At 45.1% G+C, this 17,306-nt stretch overlaps 2 protein-coding genes across 4 annotated transcripts in view; one reads left to right on the forward strand and one right to left on the reverse strand.

Moving 5' to 3' along the window:
- Positions 1-1,655: 1,655 nt before the first annotated feature.
- On the forward strand, positions 1,656-10,334 carry LOC135823258 (latrophilin-like protein LAT-2). Its single transcript, XM_065336109.1, has 10 exons — positions 1,656-1,760; positions 2,073-2,264; positions 2,564-2,646; positions 2,962-3,116; positions 4,832-5,127; positions 5,765-5,932; positions 6,593-6,675; positions 7,154-7,413; positions 8,510-8,627; positions 9,653-10,334. Exons 2-10 carry the CDS (start codon positions 2,262-2,264, stop codon positions 10,062-10,064), a joined length of 1,578 nt encoding a protein of 525 aa, XP_065192181.1. The 5' UTR covers positions 1,656-1,760; positions 2,073-2,261; the 3' UTR covers positions 10,065-10,334.
- LOC135823257 (uncharacterized) overlaps positions 10,271-17,306 on the reverse strand; it is a 35,621-nt gene continuing 28,585 nt past the window's right edge. For 2 of the 3 annotated variants that reach the window (XM_065336108.1, XM_065336106.1), the window contains exons 10-20: positions 17,167-17,265; positions 16,653-16,742; positions 16,164-16,439; positions 15,370-15,609; positions 14,630-14,660; positions 14,391-14,429; positions 13,859-14,069; positions 13,479-13,588; positions 13,099-13,218; positions 11,444-11,580; positions 10,271-11,111 (exon numbers count right to left, since the gene is read on the reverse strand). In XM_065336108.1, coding sequence (XP_065192180.1) covers positions 10,881-11,111; positions 11,444-11,580; positions 13,099-13,218; positions 13,479-13,588; positions 13,859-14,069; positions 14,391-14,429; positions 14,630-14,660; positions 15,370-15,609; positions 16,164-16,439; positions 16,653-16,742; positions 17,167-17,265 — 1,584 coding nt within the window. In that variant the 3' untranslated portion in view covers positions 10,271-10,880. The remainder of the gene's footprint in view (positions 11,112-11,443; positions 11,581-13,098; positions 13,219-13,478; positions 13,589-13,858; positions 14,070-14,390; positions 14,430-14,629; positions 14,661-15,369; positions 15,610-16,163; positions 16,440-16,652; positions 16,743-17,166; positions 17,266-17,306) is intronic. The other variant, XM_065336107.1, reaches the window with a different exon arrangement.

Here is a 17,306-nt window from a genome sequence, read left to right on the forward strand (position 1 = left end):
ATCTGTTGTCACTATGTTTATCATTGTGGCTGAGGAGCAAAAGAAACGTTAGTAGAAACACCTAAGCATGTGGGGCTGCTTCTAAATATCCACAATATGCATGTAGCGTATTTTGCAAAAGAACAATTTCAATTACTGAAGTATCAGTCAGTGCTGTGAACTGCACCATGACTTTAAAATGACATGATTACTGAATTTTGTATTGTTGGGCATCCTCCAGATGATTTGATTGGTTATGCACCATATTATTGCGCCATAAAGCCTCCCTGTTATTGGGGACACCTTAAAGCAATGGGATTTGACAGTTAACTCCACCAAGACAGAATTCACCCATATCGAGAGGTTCAGCGACTGCATCGCAGAAGAATGGAGGCTGACCCGGAAGCTGGGATCGCTACTGGGTGACAGGGAAGATGTATCTCGGCGTATGCAGCTGGCCACAGGTGCGTTTCAACGGCTTTGGGCACTGTGGGTGAGAGGCTCGCAGGTGAGAGAGAACAGACGTGTCAAGCTATACAATGCATTTATCACACCAATACTCCTGTACAATTGCTCAACATGGGGAGTCCCAAGCAATGTCATCAAGCGATTGGAAGCATTCCACAGACGTCAATTGAGAACAGTCGTCGGGATCAAGTACCCTCAAGTCATCAAAAATAGCGAGCTGTATAAACGCACCAACTCCCAGCCCCTTGGGGAAACCATTGTGAGAGCGAGGTGGCGGCTCTTTGGCCATGTCCTGAGACTAAACGACGATGTACCAGCACGCGTTATGATGGCAGCATACTTCGAAAACCCAAGTTCCGCTGCCACCTGGCGGGGCCGGCCACGTACCACTCTGCCACTGAGTCTGCACCAGGACCTGCAGCGTATCGGGGGTCGCTCAAGAAACGCGAGGAACTTGAGAACCTCCATGCCATCTCCCAGTCACGACAAGACTGGAAAGACCTATGCAGCAATGTGATAAAAGCATACATCAAAGCCTAATACTGCTTCCACCTGTGGCAGCTGCATGGCCGTACGGTGTACCATAACATAACTCATTGACCAACATATTTTGTGAAAATATTATCCTGTAAAAGAATAGGAATGTAAACAATATACCTGTGAAAACACAACCTTGAATGCTACTAACACAACCTGTGACTACAATAATCATGAGATCAACGCCAAAACATTTCTTGCAGTTTACTTTCGTAGAGTTTGCAACTTTGTGTTCCTCAACACAACTTGCAGCTTTCTTCAAAAATATCCTCAACCTTGGTTCTGTCCTAGATCGTGTATACATACATTCATTGTTTCGTCTCATCATTATGGAGCAGCTTATGCGAAGGCTAGCCAAGCTTGCTTGGCGATGCCAACGCGGAAAAGCCTATAATAAATAATAATAATAATAAATAATAATAAAGTGTTTTATCTTCCTATGTGTGCGTGTGCATTTGTTTGTCTGCGTGTGTGCGTGTGTGTGTGTGTGTGTGTGTGTGTGTGTGTGTGTGTGTGTGTGCATGCGTGTGCGCACGTGCAAATCTATATAATTTTATGTGCGTGTTCATTGGTTTGAGGGAAAGATGTAAACGGGAAAAGTCTGAAGAAAAAATTGACTGTCACCACCAGGGCTTGAACCAGGGATGTGTACGTGTGTGTGTGTGTGTGTGTGTGTGTGCGTGTGTGTGTGTGTGTGTGTGTGTGTGTGTGTGTGTGTGTGTGTGTGTGTGTATGAATTAAACCCAGATATCACCGCAAGACTTCTGGAACGTCAGGTAAGGTTTATCGGATAGTAATGATTTGTTCTCTGATTTGGTATTCTTTTCACAATCTGAGCAGTAGTGTTGCAATATCTTGTCAGGTGATGTCATGTACCATTTCAACTACTTGAAGTATATCCTTTTAGACACATGTTCACAGTGCTGCAAACATGGGACAACCGCTAGAAAACTCAAGTGTTACTGAAATTGACGCTCACAACTTGAAGTGCTGTGTATGGACTAAGAATCTAAGCATGTTTGTACAACATGAAGGAAGGTCTGCATTCGATCGGGAAACTGCGATGCGTGTATTTCTGCTTATCACAGACAGAAATCCTGGAAAGCGCAATTCCACCGGATGAACTGGCCGATGTTGCCAATGAACTGTATATTTTGACAAACGCCAATCCAGGACAGCTGTCCAACACTGATATTGGTGCCATCATTCCCGTTGTTGGAGCATTGGCCAATTCTTTGGCTGATGGGAACCTAGACTTACCACCAGAGTCAGTGGACATGGTGAGTTTTGCCGACTTGACCAATTTAACAGGCCTCCAAATCAGTGCAATGCCTTACAAGCCACACTAGATCGTACATGTTGGTGGGTGGGAGGGGATTTGTCGTATACTTACTGTCTATTGTCAACTGTGTTCCTGTGTCACATTTGATTGTTACTCTACGCAAACGCCTGAGAACCATCAGTTTTGCCGGCTGTTCCCATTTGTGGTAAATTGATAATATTTTCGAGAGACGGGACTCTTTTACAAGAATGATGGTCTTGACTTGATGGTTTGTGAAATACCTTCTTCCTGTCCCAGATTGCACGAGATGTCTTTTCAGTTGTTGACAACACCTTGCAAGCAGATGCCACAGCTGCAGCAGCGGATGATGCCCAGGAGACGTAAGACACCATTGTGGTATTTCAGTCTTGTATGGGAATTATATACATGATGAGTTTCAAGACTTTTTTACGAAGGAACTGCACGATGTCAACTGAGCAATGTGACTTGTCTGGTTCTGTTTTGTTTTGACAAACTCGATAATAGCTACTTCTCTTTGTGTGTCGCTTGAGCAAGGCGTGAGTACTTTAAGGAGATGGTAAGCTTTCAGACCACAAGTTTAAAAAAGGAATTCCGTTTATACCAACGCATGCTGTAGACATGTACAAATTGATCATGACATTCTTTTTTCTTGAATTTCTACCCCTTTTGTACAGATTGAGGAATGCAGTGTCCAGTGCTGTCAGCTCGCTTCTGACTAACCGGACAATAGCCGGCAGTGTGCAAGGTGCTACTGTTGTTGGCGACTCCGTGTCCGGTGCTAATATTATTAATAACGATGCTGCTACAGCAATCACGGTCTCATTTTCAGGTAACTTAGCAAGTAGAGATGTCTGGTATTTTTAATGATAGCCTGCATACCGTCCTACCGGTAGGACCACGGTAGGACCACGGGTCCTACCGGTAGGACCCAAGAAATCGAGCTGCAAAAGTGCCTTTGGTTGAGAAATTTCTTGAAACAATTGTTGAGATGAGGTCTTTGTCAGGCAAAGTAATGGCGCAAAATGCAAGGCTATGTCCAGTGCATTGCGTATGCGCAATTTTATCGAATGTCAAAATGGCCGCACATAATCCTGTGGGTGCGCTAGCTACTCTGTCCAAAGTGAATTTTGACCATGGTAAATCAATTGTGGTGAGGTCCTAATGTTTTTAATAGCTTGCCAAGGCAGTGGAATGCATAATTCCATACTCCGTTTCCATGGTTACCATGAGCTGTTACCATGGAATTTCGTAGTATGCCTTGCGCGATCACGTCTAAAATTTGTGGACTCCTTCATTAGCCCCTTAGCAACAGTTAAGGGTCAAGTTTTAGGTCAATGTTAGAACAGAGGCCATGCAGCATGTCTGTGTATGATGGTCCTACCGGTAGGTCCTACCGGTAGGACCGAGGTCTATGCAAGCTATCATTAAACGAGGTGGTCATGCTTGATGGTCCATGATAAGCCAAGACCTGTTGCCGTATTCAGGTTTCGGAAGAGTACTTGGAACCTGCAGACTATTCACTGGCCACACCAAAAGTGGTCCCTCCGTACGGATAGTTTCCTTTCCCTTGTCAAAGACCTTAGAGCTGAAAATGACAGCGACTACAGTCCATTCATAAAAAGAAAGATGGGCCCTGGCTCTGGCGAGCTCCGATATTTGGTGATTTTTCGCGATTTCATGGTACACAGTTCAGTCCTGCGAAATTGGAACTTTGATAAAGAGTTCAAAAAGGGAACCTGAACTGGGGTTCGAACCCCACAATGCACTGATGCAGGTGGGGGAAAATGGCCTGGATTTTTATGGTTTTTCCCAATTCAGTGTTTTTTGGGCAAAACCTGGCCAAAATCCTATTCTTGTTATGACTTGCTTTTTGGACGAAAAAAACTTCGGAAACATAATTGGAAGAGGATTCCATAGGCCAGGATTGGAAGAAAAAATTCTAAAAAAACTCAAAGTTTGACCCGTTTATGGCCAAAAGCTAGAAGTCCGTCTTTTTCTGAATGGACTGTAGTCACAGTTCTAGTGATTCCTTGGGACTAGCCTTTCCAGAGTAGTCCTACAGCAGATCGTATTTATTTACACCGTATTTTACCAGTGGTAAGTCGACCCCGGTTATATGTTGACCTCCAAACCCGCAGCCTCGATTTACCGGGTTAAAAGGGCAGTTATACCCCAGTTGGAAGTCGACTGCCCCGTTTTAGGTCGGTTTTCAGGTCATTTAAAGGTCGACTTGTAACCGGTAAAATATGGTACTAGATTCTTGTACGGCCTTTGGAACTCACTTCCTCTTGGACAGGGTTACACCGTCCTTTTGTTCAATATAGCTTGATTTAGTACAACTTGTGCAACCTGCTGAATGCCTGGATATAGTAAAAGTGTTGATACCTTGTACCATTATCGTATTTTGCAATACACTCTGTATGGATTCCCTTATTGTATGTTAGCATTTGTGGATTCAGCATCCAAGGGAACGTTGTAAGAGCATTATCAGCTTTCTTTCTGAGTACAGCATAGTCTTTGCTTTGACACTGTTTCCACTTGTAGATGATGAGACCCCTGCTCTGGCTGTTGGTGCTGGAGCCATGACTGGCATGGCATCTGTACAGCTGACATCTGATGCGTTTAACGCAGCAGCATGTGAGAACAGGAACGAAACAACTAACATCTGCATGGATGACTTTAGCGCAGTCTTCACACAGTTTACCGACTTCGATCTGTTCCGGGATGGCAACTGTAACATTGGATCATCCAGCATCCTAGGTGTTTCGGTCTATGGACAGCATGTTACCAGGTCTCGCAACGGTGAAACGCTTGTTCGGGTCAACTTCTCAGTCAGTGTGGTAGGTATTTAGAATCGCTGTCTTTGCTTGGTTATCCGGCTTGCTATACTAGTCTGCAAGGAACCGGAAAGATACTTTTAGCTCTTTCCCTTATACCAGATGAGTTTGTGTTGTTTATACAGCGTAACTACAGCATCAAGAACTCTGGATATACCATTCCTTTCCCTTTGAATGAGGTATAGAGAAGTGTTTGTAGATGCTGCATATGCTCTTCCAGTCATTTCAGGTATAGAGTGCCTTGACAAAGAGTTCTAGTTTTTCAATCCTTGGAGGTACCGCATATTGAATTTTCACTCTGATTGCTAATGCAGTACATTGCCAATACGCCAGTCGTGTCACATGACTGCTGCCAGTGCATATCCAGTAGGTCCAGTGCACTAGTAGTGTCACGTGACTGCTGCCTGTGTGCATGGCCAGTACACTAGTTGTGTCACATGACTGCTGCTTGTGTGCATGGCCAGTACACTAGTACACTGGTAGTGTCACATGACTGCTGCCTGTGTACAGCCAGTACGCAACTAGTGTCTCATGACTGTTGCCAGTGCAACTAATGGCTCAGCATGCGAGTATGGAAACTGATCCACAAGTTTGTTCGAGGACTTCTTGTGCTTTCTCCCTGGTATACTTGCTCCTGAAGGGTACGAGTACCGGTGCCCGCTGTGCTTTCTACAATGTCACACTGCGACGGTGGAGTACGGAAGGATGCCGCACTGTCCTGTCCATACCGGGTGTGGTGACGTGTGATTGTGATCGTTTGGCAAACTTTGCAATCCTGCTGACTGGAGACGCACCAAGCCAAGAAGAGGTCAGTTAGTTTCTGTTCATCATTCACAATAATCAGAGACTGTTATGATGTTGAGTGGCGTTGTGATGTTGACTGGTGTGTATTTGAGTGCGGATTATTGAGGCCAGCTGTTAGGCAATGGCCCGGTCTAGAATCCAGTACTTGATGTTGGTATTACTGGTGTCAAGAGCTGCGCTTTAGGCCGGGGCCAAATATGTACATGATCATGAGATACTACGCTCACCAGCAATCGGTATGAAGCGTATCAGGCAAGGTTGCTGAAGCGAAATGGGCCCAAGGAATTCGGAGCGGAGTATCCTATTTCCCCGAATATAAGTCGTACCATTTTTTAATACACTAAAATTCAAGGGTGAAAGGGTGTGACTTAATCTAAAATCGAGCATGACTTACTATCAAAACGATATTGCTCAAACCTGAATAATTATGGGGATGCGACTTACGAGTATAATCCGGGAAATACGGTAATTTGTAACATGGAAATTGTGGGCACAAGTTATGCGATCGAGTCCACCAACTAAACCAGATGGCATAACTCGTGCCCACGATTTCCATGTTACAAAGTTTTTCCTTGGCTCACCATGTGAGTTCCCAGTACGGTAATTGTGAGTCATTTTTGTTTTTCTTGAACCTCTTGTTTACGGTATACTTGTATGTTCTCAGGACCTCAGCATAGTTGCATATGTCGGTTGTGGAATTGGAATCCTGGGCCTGGGCTTGGCTATAATTCTGCATTTGATAAGCCGGTGAGGAATGTTATCACTTGCGATAATATGAATGGTCTGAGCTAGCTGTCTAAAGCATTGTCTATGGTCCATTTGTAACATTTAATCACATTATAAAGTTCCTCAACCCCCTTCTCTCTCTCTCTCCTCTCTCTCTCTCTCTCTCTCTCTCTCTCTCTCTCTCTCTCTCTCTCTCTCTCTCTCCCTCTCTCTCTCTCTATCTCTCTCTCTCTCTCACTCTCTCTCTCTCTCTCCCTCTCTGTCCCTGTCTGTCTGTCTTTCTGTCTGTCTGTCTTTCTGGCTGTCTGTCTGTCTGTCTCCCCCATGCATTGGGAGCAGCATGTTATAACTTGGTCCTTGACGATTGCTACTACAGCTGGTGAAGAGTTCTGAATTATTTTCACGTAAACCATTGTATTGAGCATGCTATTTGTGTATGTCTCTTTTCACTGTATTGAGCATCATCTCAGCAGGGTGTCTGTGCATGTCTCGTTTGCAGGAAACACCTTCGGAAAGTGCAAACAAGGATACACCTGTGCATCTGCCTCTCTCTCCTTTCCCTACTTGCCGTCTGCTGTGCTGTGGAAGAGGCGCGCAGTGATGACACGGCGTGCCAGGCTGTCGGCATTCTAACTCAGTTTTTCCTCATCCTGACATTCTGCACCCTGGCAGTCCAGGCAGTATTCCTGTATCGGGAGCTGAACGTGATCTTTTCTCGAGAAAAGACTTTCCTCTACAGGTCGGCTTTCTTCTCAATTGGTAAGTAGTAAGTACATGAACTTCCTGTGGCGTAGTTTGCTCCTTGCTTAGCCTAAGCGATGTGGATGAAAATCTGTTGCTTGCCTTACGTGATGTCGATAAACACCCTTCAGAGGTCTAGCCAGGATTTTATGCCAGCCGGCCAACGTTCTAGTTAAAATGCATCGTTCTGGGGGCGCACAGACCCCCGCCATCAGTCACGTATCCACACAGACACACACACACACACACCACTACAAATCTTTCATTGCAGCTTGCATCTCCTTTCGCTTCGTCCAATTATGGGCATTCATCAGGCAGTTGTGAAAATGTGATTATAGGTAAATTAACAAAATATGAAAAAGGAAGCTACATGAGCATGGATCATGTGTTCACCAAGGTCATGTCTGCATGCAGTGTACATTGGTCATCTGACAAGACCCAGTCTAGCCACAGCCTGTACACCACCAGAAGCAGCGAACCATAACCCAACAGGCCTGTTACATTTTACTGACGTACTCAAGTGCATACTCAAGTGCATTTGAGCTTGATCTTGAGTGAAGAGCTAGCACTGAGCCTGAGTAGCCAGTGCTACGTACTGTACTGTGCATACCTACCCCTAGGATATGGGTTGTACTCCACCATCTCACTCAAGTGCTAGTGCAGTGCACTACAGTCTACATGGGGTGACTGCAGCCGGCAAAATTACCCTTGGAGCTGTCACAGCCAGCAGGTCGCCCTCCCAGCCGGCTTTGGCTAGATCACTGCCCTTGCTTGGCCTACAATAATGATGTTGCATCCAACAGGACATACACCTACTGTTATGTACTTCCAAGTAAAATCTCTAAAATTGGTCAAGTAAAATCTCCGAAACTGAATACTGTGCAGAAACAAAATCCTTCAGTGTGAATGAAAATGTCATTATCTTGAAAGATTCACCATCTCCGTGCGAGGTAGCCGATAGGTCAATCGTAAATTTCTAATAGAGCTCACGTCTCAACTTACCTACAGTAATGTTGCACTGTGTGAGGTTTGCATACGCGCGACGAGATGCTAGGATAAAGCAGCCTCTTTGGTGACCTTGATGCATGTGTTCTACTCGTATCTCGATATTCAGCTGTCTCGCTGGTCGCAACAGCCATTACAGCCTACTTCTCGCGCAACCAGTACGCAATGAGAAATGTCGTCAATGAAGGTTGTTCTGCCTCAGAGCTCGTCACATCCCAGTACCCATTGTAAGTGCACACACACACACACACACACACACAGGCATGAGAAGGGAGTTCCTTGAGTGTTGCCAAGTCCGGGTACCTTTTCGTTGTCAAATGATCAGTCTAATCCTATACAACCCGAAGCTCTGTTTTCGAAGAGGAGAGTACGTGTAGTTTGTACAGATATTGCAGCAGACCTTTGAATACAATAATGAAACTTACATGTAATGCCATCCGTATGTAAGTTGTTTTCAGCAACAATAGAGTTTCATCGTACAACCCCTACAAAATGTTTTTGAAATTTAAATATTTGAAACTCGGATGTTGAGCCATTAATAAATGTAGAATGGAAAAAGACATTATGGATACGAGTTAAGAGTAACTCTCCATCACTGTAACATGATACTTTATACAGTCAGAAAGTGCGATAACTAGGCACAAAACTGACAGTCATACTGAGACATTCGACGTCCTGACACCTAGCTTCAACACATCTCCGTAGCGCTAACCGACAGCCTTCCAACTTGGAAGGTTCAAGGTTACGGAAAGACCAAAGAGGGGAAGGCAAAAAGCTTCCCATTTCTTTACTTATCTTTGATATTTATGACCCACCCGAGTTGGGTGGTGTGCTGCTTTGCTGCTTCGAATTGTAGTTAGACCGCTTTGTCAAATATCGTACTGGTCTCCTCATCGTCCAGTAACAATCGATATTCTTTGTTCCGTTGGGACTGTAGCTTTTGCTCGTTTTCGTTGCGCTTGCCTTCCCCTCTTTGGTCTTTCCATAACCTTGAACCTTCCAAGTTGGAAGGCTGTCGGTTAGCGCTACGGAGATGTGTTGAAGCTAGGTGTCAGGATGTCGAATGTCTCAGTACTCTGTCAGTTTTGTGCCTAGTTATTGCACTTTCTGACTGTATAAAGTATTATGTTACAGTGATGGAGAGTTACTCTTAACTCGTATCCATAATGTCTTTTTCCATTCTACATAAATTTAAATATCTTCGAATAAATCTATAGCACCTTCTCGTTGCATATGGCATTTTTTCTAACAGCTGCTTCGTTACGGGGACGCCATTCTTCGCCGGTGTCGTTGGTGTCACAGCCGCCCTGATGTTGCTCAGTACAGCGGTGTATGCTTCGCTGCTACGCGTGCTATGGCAGGATAAGAGGGATGTGACGACGGCCAGCGACCGACGCGAGCTGTGGCACGATGCCAGCCGTACGCTCGCCTCTCTCGGCGTGTTCCTGGTGATTTCGGCCGGCTGGATTGATGCTTTGGTCATGATTCACACGGGGAACAGCATAGCTACCGAGTGGATATTTGCTGCCACAAATGTACTACTGCTCGTTGCTCTGCTACTGTTCTATATCATGACAGGTATTGATCAGTACAAGAACGTCTATGGAACATCTGGTACGATTGAACATGAAATGAACAAAATGGAGGAAACCTTCAAAGCCTAGATAGAACCTTCAACCTTTTGAATAGGTGCTTTGTGTTCCATTACCAATTCATGCACATCCTGAATATCATAGGTCAGGACATCTTAGACAAATTATGTCTAGAACTTTTGAAAGTTTAAATTTGAGAACCTCTGCTCTTTCTGCTGTATAACTACTGTCCTCTGCCCCATTTGGTTTTCCTTTATAAAATATTTTGCTTTTTCACCTCCAAGACTTACTCAATTTTATTGCTTCACTTTAAACTTGAAATGGCATGATGTGAAAAAGTCATGTTTGATGCGAGAGTCATTTAACACACAGAAGTCACGGTCAAGCAAAATCAGCACTGCTAGATCAGAAAAATAGGTAAGAGGGGGGAAGCCTTCTGAACTGAGTTGTCACGATGACTTTGAGTGTCTCTACTGGTCCTCTAATATGCAAGCAAATCATATACATGAAATAAGCTGCGGAGCGGGAGGGATGAGTCCGTTATAATTTAGTTCGGCGCAAGAGTTATCCGTGAACAGACATTATGGAATGCTGACGGTTCGTACTAGATTTCCTACTCAAGTGTTGACTGATCAATTAGGTTATAACGAGTGTGAGTGTGTGTACATGTATATGGTACGGTGCGGTCAGCAGTAGCAATGACACTATTCTGCAGTGCGGCAAAAGCGGTTGTTAGCTTTCTCAAGGGTATTTAGGTTAGAACGGGTGTGCTTGTGCATGTGCACATGGTGTGCAGTCAGCAGCAGCATGACACTATCCTGCAGTGCGGCAAAAGCGGCTGGTGGGCTTTCTCAATTGCCAATCGGCTATTAAGGGATGAGGGGTGCACTAACGTTGCTTGTGGAATACCCAGGAAGAGAGGCTGCCTCTCGACGGCGCCCTCTTCAGCTCAGTACCTGTACCTGTGGCCGTGGCAGCCGGTGCCAGCATTGGCTGCATGAGTTTGTACCAGTGAGTGACCGCGGTGTGGCGTTTCAGGTTGAGGTGCGGTATAGAGATGTTGCAGGTACAGGTCATCACGTGCCGACCTACCAATCCATGCGTCTCCCAGATCATCACCTGTACCGGATATAATGTGCATAGGTGCGGGCAGGCACAGGCACATACACAGACAGACAGACAGACAGACACACACGGACCCAGACAAACAAACACATACACAGGCGCACGCACCCATACACACAAGGAAACGCATACACCACACCAGCACACATGCACACAAAGGTTTGAAGTTGGTCAGGTACATATCATGTATACAACAGTTACATTAGGCTGATAGCATGTATTCCATGTAGACAAGCCCTACATGTACTTGCATATGCTAACAACTTGAACCCAACTTGCTAACACCTTTAGTCTTAGAAACAGCACGCAGTTTGAAAACAGCGTACCTCGAGCTCGGCATTTTGCAGTCTGCCATTCAGAGTGAGCGTCTCATCGAAGGTAACATTGTTAGCGTACGCCACCGGACGCGTCTTGGCTTTGAACTTCTTGCCATCAGACGTCATGTAGATCTTGCAGTACAGGCCTGAAGAGGAGAAATATAACAGTCATTAGTTAAAGTTATATCTTCATTGCTCCGGAGTATGGTGGAGTGTGGGTAATGCAGTAAACACACACCACTTACACTCTACAGGTCAGTCAGGTCACACTGGAGCTACTCGAATTTTTGTTTTATTTTATTTTTACTAGATCCACAATTCACCGGCAGGCACATGGGGCTAGCATGGGGTGGGATGGTGCGCGGGTGGGGCATGCCATGCTCAGCCGACCTGAGGTCTCGGCATCTTCGAATACTATAAAGATAAGCAATTCATGATATATTTTCGACGCAACCTGGCGAACAATGGAATTGTGGACAACTAAAGTTACCGAAATACTGTAAGGAAGGAGTGAGCCAAGCTCAATATTGATTCCGCATGTGCCAGAACTGATGCCTCTCATCTTAAAGATATGGTTCAATAATTGTACAACTACTTCGTCCCTGGAATTAAAAAATTGTCAAACTGTATGTGCAGAGTATGATAGAGCTTGGGAAATGGTTCATTTGCCCATGCGTTCTGAATGATAGTAGCATGCTTTATTAAATTTTTATTCCCGTAGCTATGCAGAAGACGTTACTTCAGTAACGTCTGGCGCTAGCCAGGGTCCACACAGCTTTAATTTGGTGTTTGTTTGTTTGTTTGTGTCACACCTGGCGCTATCCCGTATCTGTCCCGTACCGTACCGTACCATCAAACACAGCTAGCTGGCCACATGCAGCTGGCCGCAATATTCAAATAGGGCTTTCAAACGCAAGATCATAACGTGAAGCAACTTGGAAGAATGAGCATGAATGCGAAGTGTATGAGGGAATGCATGTAGGGTGATAGTGCGGGTTCGAATCCCAGGTTATGCCTGAAAAAAAGGAGAATTGAAAATTTATAACATCCCTATGCTGTTTTTTGCCTATGTCATCAATGCGGTAGACGGTGTCGTATTACCTCGACCGTACCTGTCCCGTACCTGTCCCGTACCTGTCCCGTACCGTACCGGACCATCAAAGAAGGCTGGTCACAATGCATATTCAAATAGGGCTTTCAAATGAAAGATCATAACGTGAAGCAACTTGGAAGAATTAGTATGTATGTATGCGAAGTGTATCGGGGGATGCATGCAGGGCGATAGTGCGGGTTCGAATCCCAGGTTATGTAAAAAAAAAATGAGAAATTTATAAGAATTTATAACATACCTATGCTTTTTTTGGTCTAGGTCATCAAGGCAAAAAAGCATAGCGTAGGGCCCTGAGCTTCCAAGCTCTCTCGTTTTTATTTTTTTTACAAAATAGCCACAACTTCGCTCTACCTTGAAAAGGAATTCTTCACAGAATATACAGTTCTGCTCAATGAAACCCGATCGCGTGAAACAGGTTTGCGCCCCGCACCAGTTCCCATCCCAGTGCCCACAGGTCTGGGGCTGCTCAGCGGCCGGCGTGGCATTCGTTCGCTGGATCGGATTTCATTGAGTAGCACTGTACAATTAGTAGCAGTAGTAGCAGTGTACTAACCTGATGGAACTGGTCTGCCATCAAGCTGGAAGCGGTCCACATTCTTTACTTGATGTACGGTCACTTCTAGAGCATAAATGCGTACTTCCTGAATCGACAGGCGGATTGACGTCGTGTAAGCTGCATAGAGGATGCACAAAGACACAGAATAGAACCCAGCACAGCATTGTACCATGTATCGAATGTTATCAGCATTGAGCATGCCTGCACTGGCATGTGTGCCATAGTGCAAGTGATGTTCCAATTCGTGAATAGTAATCATTTAGTAGAATGTAGGGTGCGAGGATCGAGTAAACGGACAAACAAGCCCCCCCCCCCCTTTCCCCCATGTCAACATATTCCCAAGTTCACACAAACAGCACCACATGTCAAGCAAGTACCTGACTTGACGTCGGTGGTGGACACGGGTGAGCCTGTTCGCGATGGGCTTGATTCCAGGCTTGCCGTGTCCACGCTGCGCTCAGGCGAGTACTGTATGCCCTTCATTGCCCTGTTCACAGGCATGGAGTGTGCAATGCAAACAAATATCCAAATAAACTCTCCACATGAAACTGGTGGATAGATACGTCCAGCACACTCAGTGTACACAGGAAGCTACTCGAAGTATCTATAAAAGATGATGTCACCTTGCCATAGAACCTTTAGAAAGTGCACACACTGTCCATTGCCTGTACTAATTTAGGACCACACACTCAAATACACAGCAGTACAAGGCTGTCTCTTCCATCCCCAGAAACGGCCCGTGCGACAAATCCCTTACGCTTGCGGATTTTTCGATATGTTCACGTAGGGATTGGGTAGGCCGGTTGGGCTCTCTTTGGTCATCTGATCTCTTTCCCGTGCCACAGGAGAGTACGTTGCAGCGTCCTGCTTCGGGTCTTTGGGTTTGGGCTGATACCCCTTCACAGGGCTGATCTGACGGCCCGTCCAGGACGTCTGAGCAATCATACGGTCTGCTTCAGGTGTAGAATCTGCCGAAGAAAAATTGAAAGAAAAAGCAAATTCTACAAAAAGCAAATGAACTATTACATGCTATCACACTATGATTCTCAGTATGAACTAGTAGAAGCAGGACAGAACCAGCTTTTATTTTTATTCAAACAGATCCCAAGCTCAAAGCAGTGCTTACGAAACTGGGACGCCAGAAAATATAAAAGTATTAGCACGTCTTGGGGAACGCAGTCCAAGAACAAGTTTCAGTTAGCGATGAGATGCGGATAAGGTTTGCGGAGTATCACAACATGCTTGGAGGACTAAAGGTTCCCGGATTACAATATGATTCAGTTACCAACCCTCAGGAGTGGGCGTCTCACTGTGCTCCAAGCTGGACCCTGTGGGACCAAAAGGTAGAGCAAGAGGCAAGCAGCTTGATCAGTTGTGATTGCCTAAATCAGTGAAAATCACACTACTGCTTTCCGGGGCATTAAGTTATGATGAACAAAAACACAAGCCGCAGACAAAAATAGCAACTGTCAGTGGTGCTCCAAAGGGTTTGAAAACTCTTCAAAGCACGCCTTGATGAATGACTCACCTCGAAGAAGTGTTGCCCGTTTCTCTGGAATCTGTCTCGCCATGTCCAGCAAGCATGCAGAAAATACACACAAGCACATCCATAATCAGAAAACATGGCAGTGCAGCTCCCCTCATTATGCCAAATATTTTTTTCCATACATCAACGCATCATTCTTCTCCTGTATCCCTGATGATGCCCTCCTGGGTGAAAATATGGACAATTTCAACTGTACGTGGTGTAGCCAAGGACTGTTCGTGTGTTGCGAGTTGGGTGTACTGAAAGTATGACCAGGCTTCAATGGCGTTTCAGAGTTCCTAAAAATACATCAATGCGCATAGAAAAGTGTTCCATACTGTCTAGTTATAAAGTGACATTGTACGTCAATCAAGGTGATGCAATACCAACATGTCATACATGCAAGGTGTGATGAATGACATCATTGTACATGCAAGGTGTGATGAATGACATCATTGTACATGCAATGTGTGATGAATGACATCATTGTACACGCAAGGTGTGATGAATGACATCATTCTATAATGTTACAGTAGTATGTCAACCTTGTCTTCACGGACACACTCTGTTGGTTAATTAAGGTCAAGAGCATCAAAAAGTATTGCTCAGTTCTTGAGAGAGCCTCACGATTGTGACATGCGGTCTAGTGTTGGCGTGGGTGATTTGAACACACATGCCATAGCAATGGTCTAGTCTATTTCATGTAATTACCGCCTATGGTGGAAACACCACCGAGCCCTTACCGCAAAGGATTCTCGGTTGTGAACGCTACCTAGCTCATCCGTTACGACAATCACCCCTCGACCAACACTGGATGGAGTCATTAGCTCTGTGCCATCATCTAGTCCCTCAGCGATGTTCTCCAGGGTTGGCAAGTTATGCCTACAGTCAGAGTCATCGTCAGTGTCATCCTTCACAGGTACATGTGGCTTGTCTTTCTCCTCTTCTTCCAGCAAATCAAGCTGAGAACTGACTTCAGCAATCTAACAAGAAATTAGATGGGAAAGATCAGCAGTACAAAGAATATTTGATCTGCTATCTAATTGTGAATGCTAGCTATTCTGTTGGGATGATAGCTACACCCTCGATCAGTGGTTGGGGCATCGCTGGCCTCAAGCGAAGGTCCCTGGTTTGAGTCCTGGTGGTGGCAATCAATTGTTTTGCTCTTTCAAACTCTGGCGAGTGTGATCTAGCCATCCTCACCACATCAGGGTCTTCTCGAGGATGGCTGCCTCTGCCTACGGACACTGAAAAGTCAATCTGATTAGCTCTAACACAACCCATGAATTTTCTATCTATATCCAGTGCCTTGACAGTTTGGTTCTTGACTGTGTTATTTCCGTACACACAAACTATGCATCCTGTGGACGACTACACTCGTTTGTAAATCAAGAATCAGGTGCTGCATGTGGCTTGATCGAATTACACTCCTGAAAATATAGCCCATGCTTCCTTTGTGCCCAATGATGCAGTAAATCAATAGTATAGTGTGTCCAAAGAGTAGTTGCTGTTATGGCTAGTTAAAATACATTATTACCTCGTCTTCAAACTCCTTCATGGATGAGTCCAACGTGGATGTACCTTCTTTCTCTGCGATATTCCCATCCTCAACACTGGACAAAAAATCAGTGTCTGCACTGCTGGAGACCGTGGAGTTGTTCTGGAACGATCTCTTCTCCAGGAAAATGTCCTGGCTCTCAGCTCCGAAGAACAGAGTACCGTCGGACTTCTCGAACTTCGCTGGCGTTCTCACTTCTATATTGTCAATGTCGGTGATGTCTTGCGCTGATGCAATTCTGCCCAACTGTTTGGCCTGACAATGTTCACACACACACGCACAACACATATCTGATCACATATGAACAGCACAAGATACACCAGGCAATGGAAGCCTTTGCGAACTAGAACAATCTGTGCTGGATTGATAACACACCTTATAAGTCGATGGGAATCGGCTCTCCTCACAATGATACTTGCACGCATTATATTTTCACACTACTAACCTCACACAACAGGTTATCCTTACCGCTGCGGATTCGGCGAGTTGAACGGTTGAACGGCGAACAGAGAGCTCTTCTTGTATATCCAGGAAGGCAAAGGAAGGTAGAGCGACAACCTAGAGCAGAACAGACGAAATTAATGCGTTTAAAACAGTACTGATAAAAAAGAGTTGTGTTGCATGCTCACAGTTGCCTATTCACTGTGAGAGGATTTCTTAGAGTAACAGATGCAAGCTCGTCAAACAGCACAAGCTCCATGCACTCTGCTCTGTTACTTTTAAGTAAAAGCTCATTAACGCACGGCGTACTATTGTATCTGGTGTGAGCGGGACAGATAGCATGTCATACTAAGGCTTAAGTAAGCTGTTAGCATTCCTACCTGGTACTGATCAAATGGCAAGTCTCTGGCAAGCAGAACTCTCCACATCCTTTCCACAAAGCCGTATCAGGTGACGGTGCATATTAAAATTCCTCCAGCATTCCGTCTGACACAATCCTACTTTCCACTCTCCAGGAAAGGTCTAGCAGTTGAGCGCTTACCTGGTCATACATACTGGCATTGGCATTGTAGAACAGGCTGAAGAACTGTGGTGAGCTGTCACCTTTGCCCTTCAACATCGAACTCAAGGACACATCTGCCTATGAAAGGGAAACATAGAAGCAGATTAAGGATTTACAAG

Source organism: Sycon ciliatum, chromosome 8 (assembly GCF_964019385.1).
Source record: "Sycon ciliatum chromosome 8, ocSycCili1.1, whole genome shotgun sequence".
NCBI classification, from domain to species: domain Eukaryota; kingdom Metazoa; phylum Porifera; class Calcarea; order Leucosolenida; family Sycettidae; genus Sycon; species Sycon ciliatum.